Below are 11,674 nucleotides of genomic sequence, written 5' to 3'. Positions count from 1 at the left end.
CAGGAGTGGGATGGCAGGGTCACATGGTAGGTCAACTTTTAGTTTTTTAAGGAACTTCCATACAGTTCTCCACAGTGGCTGCACCAATTTACATTCCCACCAACAGTGTCAGAGGGTTTCCTTCTCCAGGACGGGGATTATCTTCATTTTACATACTGGGAAACTGAGGGCCAGAGAAAGGAAGTAACTTTGAGAAGATCAATGACAAGTAGGACAGCAGGACTAGGACTAGAACCAGAAAGTCTTAAGTCTCAGATGAGTGTTCTTGCCACCATCCCCTGAGAGATGCAACATTTCATGCTGCTTACCGGCAGCAAGGGGTTGAGTAGGGCTGTGTGGTGGCCAGGAGTGGTGGGCCCTTTGGAAAGACTGCACTTTCTAAAAGGATTCTGAGCCCTTTTGGAGGCAGGTGCAGCTTTTACCAGATTGTCAGGCCTGAGTGCAGCTGCTTAGAGACAGGAAAGGGGTCAGAGGAGGGTTGCCAACTCAGGACATCCAGAGGGAATGTGGGAAGCCACTGAGCTTACTCCGCCCCCTGCCCGCAGGTTCGGACTCAAGCTATGGTGCCCACGGCCTTGTTCCTGGCTCAGTGGGCAGCAAGTGCAGGAGGTGCGGCCCTGTTCCATTCCACTCAGTTCCTAGTATCAATCAGAGGCTTTTCAGCTTTTTCTGGAAAGGAGCTCCTCGACCTGCCCAGAGAGATGGGCCCTTGTGGAGCTATAGCTTGTAGTCCCCCAGGCCCTTCTCCACTCCAACACCCGCTCCAAACACCTCTTGCTCCAGGTGAGATTCAGCAGACTCTCCTCCTCCAAGGACCTGTTTTGCCAGTAATCTGGGTCTCAGGGAATGCGCTGCTTGGGGGAACTGAGCTGCAGGTGCACCGTCAGGCTCAGGTTACCTCTCTGTGGGGCCTTCATGCAGAATGGCAGATGGTTGCTGGCAGGGACAGCAGGTTGGGGACCCCATCCCGGGGGTTGGTAGCACATTCGCAGCCTGAGCTCATGGGATGTGTGGCGGGGGCCTCACCGACTAGTCCAGTGCGTCACACTGTCTTTCTTCCCCACCAAGCTGGGAACTCTTTGAGGACAGTAGAGGGCTGGCTGAAGAAATTAGGGTGCATTGATAGGATGAAATATCAAGCATTTGCTTTTTTAAAAAGTGAGGAAGATGTATTGGTGCTGATTTGGAATGTTCTGCAAAGTATATATATATGTATTTTAAATAGGTCAAATCACTGGATATAGTGCATCCCATCTTTTTTTTTTAATGCTGTGTAAAAAGTGCTAACCTTGCCTAGGGTAACGGGGTGGACAACTTTATTTTTGGCTGTGCTGGGCCTTCGTGGTGCGTGGGGCTTTCTGTAGTTGTGGCAAGCAGGGACTGTTTTCTAGTTGTGGTGTGCAGGCTTCTCATTGCAATGGCTTCTCTTGTGGCAGAGCATGAGCTCTGGAGTTCGGGCTCAGTGCCCGTGGTGCAAAGGCTTAGTTGCCCCGAGGCATGTGGAAGCCATGTGCCCTGCATTAGCAGGTGGATTCATAACCACTGGACCACCAGGGAAGCCTGGAAGACTTACTTTTACATTAGGCCCTTTTGTACGGTTTGAGAAGCCACCGCAATGAGAAGCCTGCAGTCTCCTTTCTCCTGGGTCCTGGTGCACAAGGTTCTGTTTGTGCCCTCCAAGAGTCTGTTTTCCCGTCCTGTTTAAGTTCTGGCGGTTCTATGGTGGGGTTAATGGCGACCTCCTCCAGGAGGGCTTATACTATTGGGGAAACAATGGAAACAGTGACAGACTTTATTTTGGGGGGCTCCGAAATCACTTCAGGTAGTGATTGCAGCCATGAAATTAAAAGATGCTTGCTCCTTGGAAGAAAAGTTATGACCAACCTAGGCAGCATATTAAAAAGCAGAGACATTACTTTGCCAACAAAGGTCCGTCTATTCAAAGCTATGGTTTTTCCAGGAGTCATGTATGGATATGAGAGTTAGACTATAAAGAAAGCTGAGTGAAGAATTGATGCTTTTGAACTGTGGTGCTGGAGAAGACTCTTGAGAGTCCCTTCAACTGCAAGGAGATCCAAGCAGTCCATCCTAAAGGAAATCAGTCATGAATATTCATTGGAAGGGCTGATGCTGAAGCTCCAATACTTTGGCCACCTGCTGTGAAGAACCGACTCATTGGAAAAGACCCTGATGCTGGGAAAGATTGAAGGTGGGAGAAGAAGGGGACAACAGAAGATGAGATGGTTGGATGGCATCAGCGACTTGATGGACGTGAGTTTGAGTGAACTCTAGGAGTTGGTGATGGACAGGGAGGCCTGGCGTGCTGCAATTCATGGGGTCACAAAGAGTTGGACACGACTGAGCGACTGAACTGAACTGTACGGTTTGATCCCTTTACCATATGACACATTTCATTGCTTTTTCATTTACTGTGTGTGAAACAAATTGTCCACGCTCTCCACTCCTATCTTCTCTCTTTCGTTCCTGCCAGCCTGCCCTCTGCCTGTGCACCCTTCAGATCGCTTGGCCCTCTGCCCTGCCAATTCAGTTCCCTACCTGTGACAACCCCCCTAGGATCCCACCTGCCTTACCTATAAAGAGGAATGAGTCCTTCCCTGTCTGGCCACCAGGGAGCAGCCCATGCCTAGGCCTTGCCTTTGGAAGGCTGGAGAGGGGAGCTCCAATGCTCTTTCCACACCACGCTCCTGGGCAGAAAGAGGTGCCATCCTGCCCTGGTCTTCACTGAGGGACAGGAAGAAGAGACGGGTCCTGAAGATGGTGATGGAACTGTCCCCTATCTTTATAACACTGAGCCCAAAGCCACCCTCTCCACACTGTTCTAGGACCTCAAGAGGACATTCACTGATGGGGGCACAGACTCACTCAGCAGATGTCTGGGGTCCAGGGATTCCACAAAAAGGGGAATCAGGGTAAAGGTCTAGACTTAAAAACAGGAGCAATGGGAATTCCCTGGGGTCCAATTGTTAGGACTCAGACCCCATAAACCAAGGGACCAAGAGAGACAAGAGAGCAACAGAAAGAGCAACAGAAAGAGCCACAGCCACCGTTCCCCACCCCACCCCAGGGCTCCTGGGGATTCCCTCTCTCAGCACTCAGTTCTATTTGGTCCCATCTTTAGCTGGCTGGGCTGGGGTCACCTCAAGGCCACTAGATCCTAAATCCTTAGCTAATGACCCACTGACCCAGATCTTTTGGGAGGCATTTCTTCCTGGGGAAGTCCTAGTTCCCCCTTCCTAGCCCCACTTTATTGATCTTATCAGGAAGTTTATCAGTTTAAACTCATTTTTTTTTAGTATACCCACAGTTGTGCAACCGTCACCATAATCTAATCTGAATATCACCATCCCCCCAAAGAAACCCTGCCTGCAGTGCCACCCAGCAACGGGTACTGGGCAACCACAGATCTACATCATCTCTGTAGATTTGCCCTTTCTAGCCATTTCACATAAAAGGAGTCATACATTATGTGGCCTTATGTCTGACTCTGAGGTCCATTCGTGTAGCATGTATCAATGTTGTTCCTTTTTATTGTAGAATATCCACTGGATAGATACACTGCCTTTTGTTTATCTACTCATCAGCTAATACACATTTGGGTCGTTTCCATTTGGGGCTATTATGGATAAAGCCACTGTGAGTGCTTGCACACAAGCCTGTGTAGACATTTTTTCATTTGCCTTGAGTAGCTACCTAGAACTCAAATTTCTAGGTCCTAACTTAACCCTACATTTTAACATTTTGAGAAACTGCCAGGCTGCTTTCCAAAGCAGCTGTACCATTTTATGTTTCCACCAGCAGGGGATGGGGCTTTCAGTTTCTCCACAACCTTGTCAACACTTGTAATTGTCTTTTAAAAATTATAACCTTTTTAGGTGGTGTGATGTCTCCTCGAGATTTTGATTTGCATTTTCCTAATGACTTACGATGTCAAGTATCTCTTCATGGACTTATTTGCCTCATATTTTCTTTGGAGAAATGTGTATTCAAATTCTTTGCCCTTTTTTAAAGATTGAGTCTTTGTCTCTATCACTGAGTTGTGAAAGTCCTACATATATTCTAGATAAAAGTCCTTTATTAGAGATATGCTTTGCAAATACTTTCTCCCACCACGAGGGGTGCCTTGACCCTGTCCTTCAAAGCACTAACGTTTTTTAATTTTTGCTAAAACCCAACTTATCTTTTATCTTTTTGTCATTTGTGCTTCTAATGCCATTTCTAAAAACCACTGCCTAACCCAGGGTCAGGAAGAGGTACTCCTATGATCTCCTCTAAAATTTCACTTACATTTAGGTCGATGATCCATTTTGAGTTAATTTTTGTATACGGTGAGTCGCAGTCCCAATTTGTCATGTGTGGATAGTATTCTGGCCTGGAGAATTCCATGGACTGTATAGTCCATGGGGTCGCAAAGAGTCGGACACTACTGAGCGACTTTCACATTCACCCAGCTGTACCAACACCGTCTGTTGAAAGGACTGTTGTTTATCCATTGAATTATCTTGGGCCCTGTGTGGAAAACCAGCTGACTATACCTGTTAGGCTGTTTCTGAACTCTCAGTTCTATTCCATTAACTCCAAGTATCTATTCTCACTAGGCCTCCCTCTTTGAGTCAGTAGCAGAGTGGAGGTTAAAAGAGCTCATTTACCTGAATGGTCCCTCTCAACTTTCTGAGGAGCAGATGCTGGGTGTTGAGCCCAGGCCTGTTCCAGGGCAGGTGGCTTGTCAGAGACGAGATGGTTTGAGGAGCATGGCATGAACAGGGTGTTCCTGCCCCTCCTGGAGCAGCAGCAGTTGTCAACCTGGTGCTCACATTCCTCGGCAGCCCATCCCCTAGAGGTTTGAGAAGGCAGGAATGGAGAGGGCGGGCTGAGAAAGAATGTGGTCGCCTTACATGGCTGTGAGGAGGGAGAAGGCGCCCGCCCTGCCCACCCCGCCAGCCGGGACAGCCTGTTGGCCCTTGGGCTGCCTGCCTCAGCACCTCGAATTCTCCAGCTGCCCTGAGGAACCAACCCCCCAGCAGAGTTCCACCTACACCAAGGCCAAAGGCAATCAGGGCTAAAAATAGCCAGGCAGTTGAGCCCTGGAGAGCATGCTCGTAGCAGAGCTCCGGAGAGGAGGGTGGGCAGACACCCAGGCCCCTGCTCCCCCTCCTCCCCGGGCTGTTTGGGTGTGTGGTGCAGAAAAGGGGGTGGTGATGGGACCCCAAGCCCCTCCCCTACATGGGTGGTGTCTGCAAAGCTGCCTTGGCTCAGGGAGGGTGGGATGGGGGAGTGGGAAGGCCCCTGGGAAACTTGAGATAAGGTGAGAATTTCACAAACTGCCTGGCCAGGGCCACCGCAGCTGTGGCCTTGGATCACAGAAAAAGCAGCAATGCTGGCCAAGGGAAGTGGAGGGGGTAAGATACTAGTGGACTCAAGAGGGTTGAGTGACACGGGAGCCATGGGCACACAGACGGGCAGCCTCCCTGATCGAGTCAAACACACTTTATTCAGCACAGGCATGTCTGAACAGAGGGACCTTGGCAGGATTCCTGATACAGAACTCTGCTTCTAACCCCTCTGTCCACAGAGCAAAGGTCATCATGTGAACCACAGGGGCCAGACAGGAGGGGCTCTGCACACGGGCTGGGTCAGGTCACACTGGCTGGCGCAGGGTGAAGCTGGGGTGGGGCAGACAGCCTGGGGAGTCACTGAGCAGCTCCAAGCAGCTCCCTTAGACAAGTGTATGTGTGTGGGGCTGACCAATTTAGGGGGTCCTCTCCATCACTGAAGGTCTGCGAATCAATTTAGCTAAAGCGCCCAGGGCTGCCATGCCAACACATGATTAAAAGGCCCCAAGATCCGTCTCCTGCTGTGGGGGAGACTTGAGATAAGGTGAGGGGGAGGTAGGAGAGGTAGTGCTCAGGGCCATGCTGCTCTCAGCCACATGCACTGGCAGCCCTGCCAGCTGCCTCCAACCAGCAAATAAATGGTAAATGCCATCGACCTTCCCGCCTAGGACTCACTCACTGGACGTGGGGTTGTCAGGGAGGTAGGGAGGGGCACTGGTGGGCAGAGCAGGCAGAAACGCCTTGATGACTACAATTCTGAGACTCATAATTGGGGGTGGGCAAGGTCTCCCATCTGCACCAGGAAAGGGCATCAGTCTGGAACCTCTGTGCAGAGGGGTGCTTGTGGCAGGGCCCAAGCACGGCCTGAGACTCAGCCAACCAAGGGAGCCAGTCAGGACCTCTGTCTTGGGTTCTCCCAGCTGTGCAGGTTATGCTGGGTGCTAAAAGGGGAATCTGGGACGGAGGAGGGGAAGGTGTGAGTTCAGGGTGCGCTTAGGAAGGTGGTGTGGGATATCTACGGACACTCTGGGCTGCCAGGGAGAAGCCACGCTTGCTGGCGCAGCTGGGTTGAGCTGAATTCCTGATGGACAAGCACTGAAGATCAGAGCGAATGGGTGGAGGACAAAAACACCATCTCCCTGGACCCCTTGCTGCTAATCTAAGAGTGGGGAGTGTTAAAGAGGACCCCACCCCCAGCCAGGAAAGAGAATGGCAGGAGCAGGGGCTCAAAGTCTGGGTGTGGACGGTGGAGGGCCCCCCCTCTAAGTGCTCTTGGCTCTCGTGTAAATGCACAAATGCGTTCACCACCAGGGGGCAAAGAAAGAATGAGACAGAGGCTGGGAGGGCAGGCTGGGTGCCCAGGGTGAGTGGATGTGAGTGACCGTCAGGGCGTAGCTTCTCTAGAATACCACTACACTACCACACACCAAGCTGCGGGTGGCGGGGGACCAGGGGGAGCTGGGGGACCTGGATCGAGCTAAATGCCTCACAGGTGGCTGGGGGTAGGGGATGGGGATGACACAGGTGCCCTGACACCCAGGGATCACAACCAGCAGGCAAGCGGAGCACAGCTAACCACCGTGGCGGGGAGCAGAGGGCAGCCGGGCACACAGCCCCTTGGGCGCTCAGTCATCAAACTTCCCTTCCCGGATGTGCTCAAAGGAGAAAGGCAGGAACTTGAAGCCAGTCCCGCTGTAGAACTTGTTCTGGAACTCCACCCTGGAGAATGGGAAGAAGAGAGTGTCATTCCACAAAAACTTTGGGACTCTACAGAAAGATGTCCCAACCTCAAGTTCCTCAAGCCCCCGCTGCCCATGAAGCCCAGACTTCAGCCTGCTTCCAGCCCGTGATGCCCAGGGCCTGCCCTCAGCAAGGGCGCACCGCACCAATGTGTTGATTTGGTCTGTTCCTGCTCTGTCCTGCTCAGCAGAAAATGTGTATATGCCAAACTCTGCAGAAAGCTGGGTGCAGAAAACCTTCAGTTGGCCTGAGCCTCTAACAGTGATGGGGAAGAGTCCCCCAACACCCGCTCCTGGCAGGGCCTGGTGTGGATCTCCAACGGAAGTGTCCCACATGGAGTGGTGTGAGCTTGTGTGAGGAACCCTGGCAGGGACCACTGTTCGCTTGTTTTTATCTCTTCTCAGGGGAGGAAGGAGAAGCAAGGGTTGCGAGTGAACAGTGGAGGCTTTCGATTTAGGGGAGGAAATTCCCAGGAAAGGGGGAAGTTAGGAGAGGAAGTCTTCTCAAAGCAATGGCAAAAATATTCTCCAACTACAAAAACATCTGAGAAAGAATTCTTCTCTTGGGGACTGAAAGGAAAAACAGCTTTAGCTCCCTTCCCCGGCAGCTCAGCATCCAGCCCTGATGGTCTCCCTGGGCCCTTCGAGCTCTGAGGGGGCAGGAAGGCGTCCACGCCTGGAAGCAGGGCCCGGCTGCAAGCTCGCCCTGGATGGCTGCCCAGCGACCAAATCACCACCAAATATGGGCAGAAAAATGCATGATTCAGAGGATAAAAAAGCCAAGGAGAGCTGCCCTGAGGAATAGTTTCCACTCAATGCTGTGTGACCCTGGTGGCCTGGATCCCTGCAGCAGTGAGCCGCGCGGAGCTGAGGCAGGCTGTGGGCAGTGGGCACCAAGACACTCTCCACCTTCCTGCCTCTCATTCAGCCTTCCGCCAGGGTATTCTCCCTCCAAGACAAAGCAGGAAATCAGTGAAAAGGAGGTGGGAAGGGGACTGTCTGCTGTGGTCCTAAGAGGTCCCCAGAGGCCCCTCAGCCCTGGGGAACTGGATTTTCTGTGTGAGCACAAGAAAAGGCAGCCCTTCACCCTGATCCCACATTCCAGGGGCTGCGCCAAGGTCCCCAGAGCCTCCTGACCCCTGGAGGAGTCCGGTCAGTGCCTCGGCCATGCCCCCTCAGAGAGCACGGGATCCAGGAGGGGGTGCTTCAAACTGAAGTCAGTTGCAGGTCTCAGCCCCATGTCCCAACATCCCCATGATGAGGGTCCAGCTCCAGACAGCTCCTCTGAGGAATGCCATGGGGGTGGGGGTAGGTTTCGGCTTTTCCTGGCTCTGAGGATGAATCCTCCATGCTGGGTAGGCTGTGCGTGCACAGGCAACAGCATTTCATGTCATTCAACCATGTACAGCCAGACCGTGGGCAAGTCACCTTGGGGTCTGTGAGGTATCTGACCTCTGGCTGACTCATCACACAAACAGTTATGATCCAAACTGGCTCAACAGAGAAGCTGCAGATGTGTTCACAGGCCCAATGGGTCAGAGGCAGAGGTCTCTTGCCATCACCCTGCCTGCTTCATGTGTATCAGGGGACCCAGGCCTGGGAGGGGGGCACACACATTCTACTGTGTGAGCGGATGGGCGGTCCCCCTCGCCCACTAGCTGCCACTTAAGGACTTAGGGTGGTGCCCACGGGGACACTGTGGGTATTTCAAGGCCAGTGTGGCCCACTTCTTGGCCGTGCTTGCCCCAACCTCCCAGTACAAAGCTGGGAAGCAGTTTCCTTGCTGGTCTCTCCCCCGCACCCCCCGGCCCCAGCCAGGAACTGTGTGCTTCCTGAAAAAGTACAGACATGAAGTTCTCTGTGCCGGGGCGCGGCGGGACCTTGCTGGCTGCCCTGTCAGTCCTTCCTTCTCGGGGGCGGGGGTGGGGGCGGCTCTGCTTGGGACGCCTCCAGGGCCTTACCACGCCCCAGGCCACTAAAATGCATCTCCAACTCTGCAGCTTCGAGGAGAGCCTCGGGCAGTCGGGCGGGGCTGTGTCACTCTGCCAGCTCCCACACCTGGCAAAGGCCACCCAGTGGCCCGGAAGGACTGACGGGGAGTCCCTGGAGAGAGCACCCCTGCTACGTGACAGAAATCTTGTTTTCCTGAGTGAATGAAGGGAGAAAGCCTGGGCCTTCCCTGCTGGGGTGCGGCCGACGGGAGGCGGTTTTAGAAAGATGGTCCTGTCCTGATCTGAGCAGTGCTGGGCCTGCAGCACACAGCCAGCCGATGACCCCTGTGCGGGGCCGTGAGGTCAGCCCAGGGGACTACATTTCAGGGGTGTTCATTCTCCTGAGCAGCCACTCCCTCAGCCACCGTGGTGTCTGGCTGTGGTGCCACTGTATTCCTTACAAACTGGCCCCCAAATCTGCCCCTTTAGCCCCCCGTCTGAGTGTGCATGTGGAACCTGCTAGGCAGGAAGGGATGAGGTTCCTGTGAAGGTAGGTCATGGGGCAACAAGTTTTCTATTAACATCGATCTGGTGTCCACAGTTCAAACCACAAATCGCACCCCTGCCTTTGCCTTTTCTGAGGAAGAAAAGACCTTTCATTAATTATGGCGGGCACGAAGGCCACGCTGCACACAGTTGGTGGGGGAAAAGACAGACAGACGCAACTCAGGAGGAGACAGAATGAGCACGTGGGTGCATGAATTCACCTGCTGTTTTCACATGTCCTTCACCTCCTCATGTCCCTACATGACCCTCAGTCTCAAGGTTTATCCTTGTTATCAAGTCAGATGGTTTTCTTCCTGTTCGCACCAAAGAGACCCAGAACCTGTGTAATGGGGCAGTCCTTGCAGCAGATTCAAGAAAGCCCAGCTGAACACTAGGGGTAAAGTGACAGGTATGAAGATGCCCAGGCTGGAAGCCAGGAAAACACTGCAGCAATGTCCCTGCAGCCATTTTCAGCCGGCCCAGCTGTTTCCACCCCTCACAGGATGGTCGTAACTCAGAATGCCTGCAGTCTGGAGATCCTCGGGGCACGTCCACACTCAGCCAGGAGGGGGTGCACGAGTACCAGCTTCATTCACTCCTTCCTAGTGGCAGGGGAAAACAAAGGCCTCCAGGGAAGCGATTCTCAAAGTTGCACAAAGGATTTTCACTGCTGTTTTTTTTCTTTCCTATCCAAAATTTCCACTACCAAACCACCACCACCCTGCAAGTATGATACAGTGTTTGATGAGCCTATTCCTTGAAAACTACGTCTGGGAGGCATTCAAGTGGTCTCACGTGCCTCCCCTTGGGTCTCTCTTCTAACAGACTGAAGCAGAGCACTTATAGGGGCCACAGCCCTCTCCGCAGGGCAGCTCCATCTGCATTTGACCTCAGGTTTGATGCGCCAGGGCACCAGGACAGTCACTTGGTCTGTGCATTATTTCCTATTTAACTGCAGCAACCTTGTCACATGGACATTATCCTCTTTTCACAGGAGAGAAAGTGAGGTTCAGAGAGGCAAGGGCTGTCCTCAGGGGTGCCCAGCCAGTGCCAGCAGAGCTGGAATTTAAACTAGGGTCACCCGATTCTGAAGCCTGCTCACTCGCCACCTGTTACTTCCTCAGGCTCATTCATAAGGACTTTCATTCGAAGCCCACAGGTGAGTCTGAGGAAGAAGAATCCTTCTGGCAGCAAAGCATGACCTCCAATCGCCACAGTTCACCCTGGACATCGGGCCCAGGCGGCCCCTCCCTGCTCCATGTGGGCCTGGCTCACTGCTCTGACAGGTCTGCCCCAGCTCCTTGACTGCGCCCCGCTGACCTGGGTAGGTAATGGGCTCCCTACTCGGGCTTGAGTCCAGGTAGGTTGGTCACTGTTCCCTGGAGCCCAGTGCTCAAGAGACAGAGACGTGAATAGGAAAGGAAGGAAGCCAAGAGGGTAAGACCAAGTGAGTCACCACAGGCTGGCAGCACTGGGTGGTGAGGAAGTGTGCTGGGGCGAGCGTGTGCTGATAAGCTGAGAGCGGGTAGTGCGCCAGCAGTCGGGCCACTGGGCCGGGCCAGACTCCTGGCTCCCAGTAAACAACAGCTGGGCGGGGAGGGGACGTGGGGGAGGAGAGGACCAGGCCCAGAAAGCACGGTGTCCTGACGCCGATTCTCCTAAAGGAGCTTTTGAGGGAAGAGTCAGTCCCGGCCACGGCTCCCCCTCCCACGCCTCACCTTCCCCTCTGTCATTCAGAACAACAAACGGTGGAATCTTTGAGCAGGCTCAGCTGAAAACAAGTCAGGCGAGAAAAAAAACAAAGATAAGGGGAGTGGGGAAGAGGTTTCTCAGGTTCAGATTTCAGTTTTCTTCAGGTTTTGAGAAGCAATGAAAAGAGTCACAGCCCTCTCTCCTGACCCTAAGATCATGAACACTACAGATCATCTCGTCTAGGGAGCCCAAAGGGAAGGGCAGTGAGTCTGTGAGCCCCTAAACTGGCACAGCTGTGTGTGCACACTTCAGGTCTAAAGCTTCCAGAGCTGATGGACCCCAAAAGAGAGAGAGAATCACAATGTAAAGGGAGATTTAAGGAGACAGGGTTTGAGGTCAGGTAGTCAGATAAAGT

At 53.1% G+C, this 11,674-nt stretch overlaps 2 protein-coding genes across 5 annotated transcripts in view; both read right to left on the bottom strand.

Annotated features, from left to right (window-relative positions):
- Window positions 1-1,778: 1,778 nt before the first annotated feature.
- On the bottom strand, window positions 1,779-5,523 carry LOC107131525 (uncharacterized). 4 transcript variants are annotated; one of them, XR_009491753.1, is made up of 3 exons: window positions 4,668-5,523; window positions 2,592-2,742; window positions 1,779-2,193 (listed from the first exon to the last, which is right to left on the bottom strand). XR_009491753.1 is itself a non-coding variant. In XM_015458856.3 (2 exons), the coding sequence occupies exons 1-2, from the start codon at window positions 5,521-5,523 to the stop codon at window positions 2,645-2,647; spliced, it is 954 nt and encodes a 317-aa protein (XP_015314342.1). In that variant the 3' UTR covers window positions 1,779-2,644. The 4 variants fall into 4 exon arrangements, 3 of the variants coding, with proteins under 3 accessions (XP_015314342.1, XP_059734531.1, XP_059734530.1); XM_015458856.3 differs by having other exon boundaries at window positions 1,779-2,742; XM_059878548.1 differs by lacking the exon at window positions 2,592-2,742.
- A 950-nt stretch (window positions 5,524-6,473) lies between these two features.
- Window positions 6,474-11,674, bottom strand: part of ATP6V0A1 (ATPase H+ transporting V0 subunit a1) — a gene marked incomplete at its 5' end in the record, with an annotated part of 49,643 nt that continues 44,442 nt past the window's right edge. Inside the window, 1 exon segment of the mRNA NM_174754.2 lies at window positions 6,474-7,070. Coding sequence (NP_777179.1) covers window positions 6,977-7,070 — 94 coding nt within the window. The 3' untranslated portion in view covers window positions 6,474-6,976.

Source organism: Bos taurus, chromosome 19 (assembly GCF_002263795.3).
Source record: "Bos taurus isolate L1 Dominette 01449 registration number 42190680 breed Hereford chromosome 19, ARS-UCD2.0, whole genome shotgun sequence".
NCBI lineage: Eukaryota > Metazoa > Chordata > Mammalia > Artiodactyla > Bovidae > Bos > Bos taurus.
This window is presented reverse-complemented; position numbering and strand designations above follow the sequence as displayed.

Excerpts from the sequence above, each read along its gene's own strand:
- LOC107131525 (XM_059878547.1), bottom strand. The coding sequence starts at position 5,523 with ATGCCTGTGCTGAATAAAGTGTGTTTGACTCGATCAGGGAGGCTGCCC. Across the intron at positions 2,089-4,667 it reads AGTTGAGAGGGACCATTCAG|GATGGACTGCTTGGATCTCC; the intron begins GTAAATGAGCTC and ends GATTTCCTTTAG.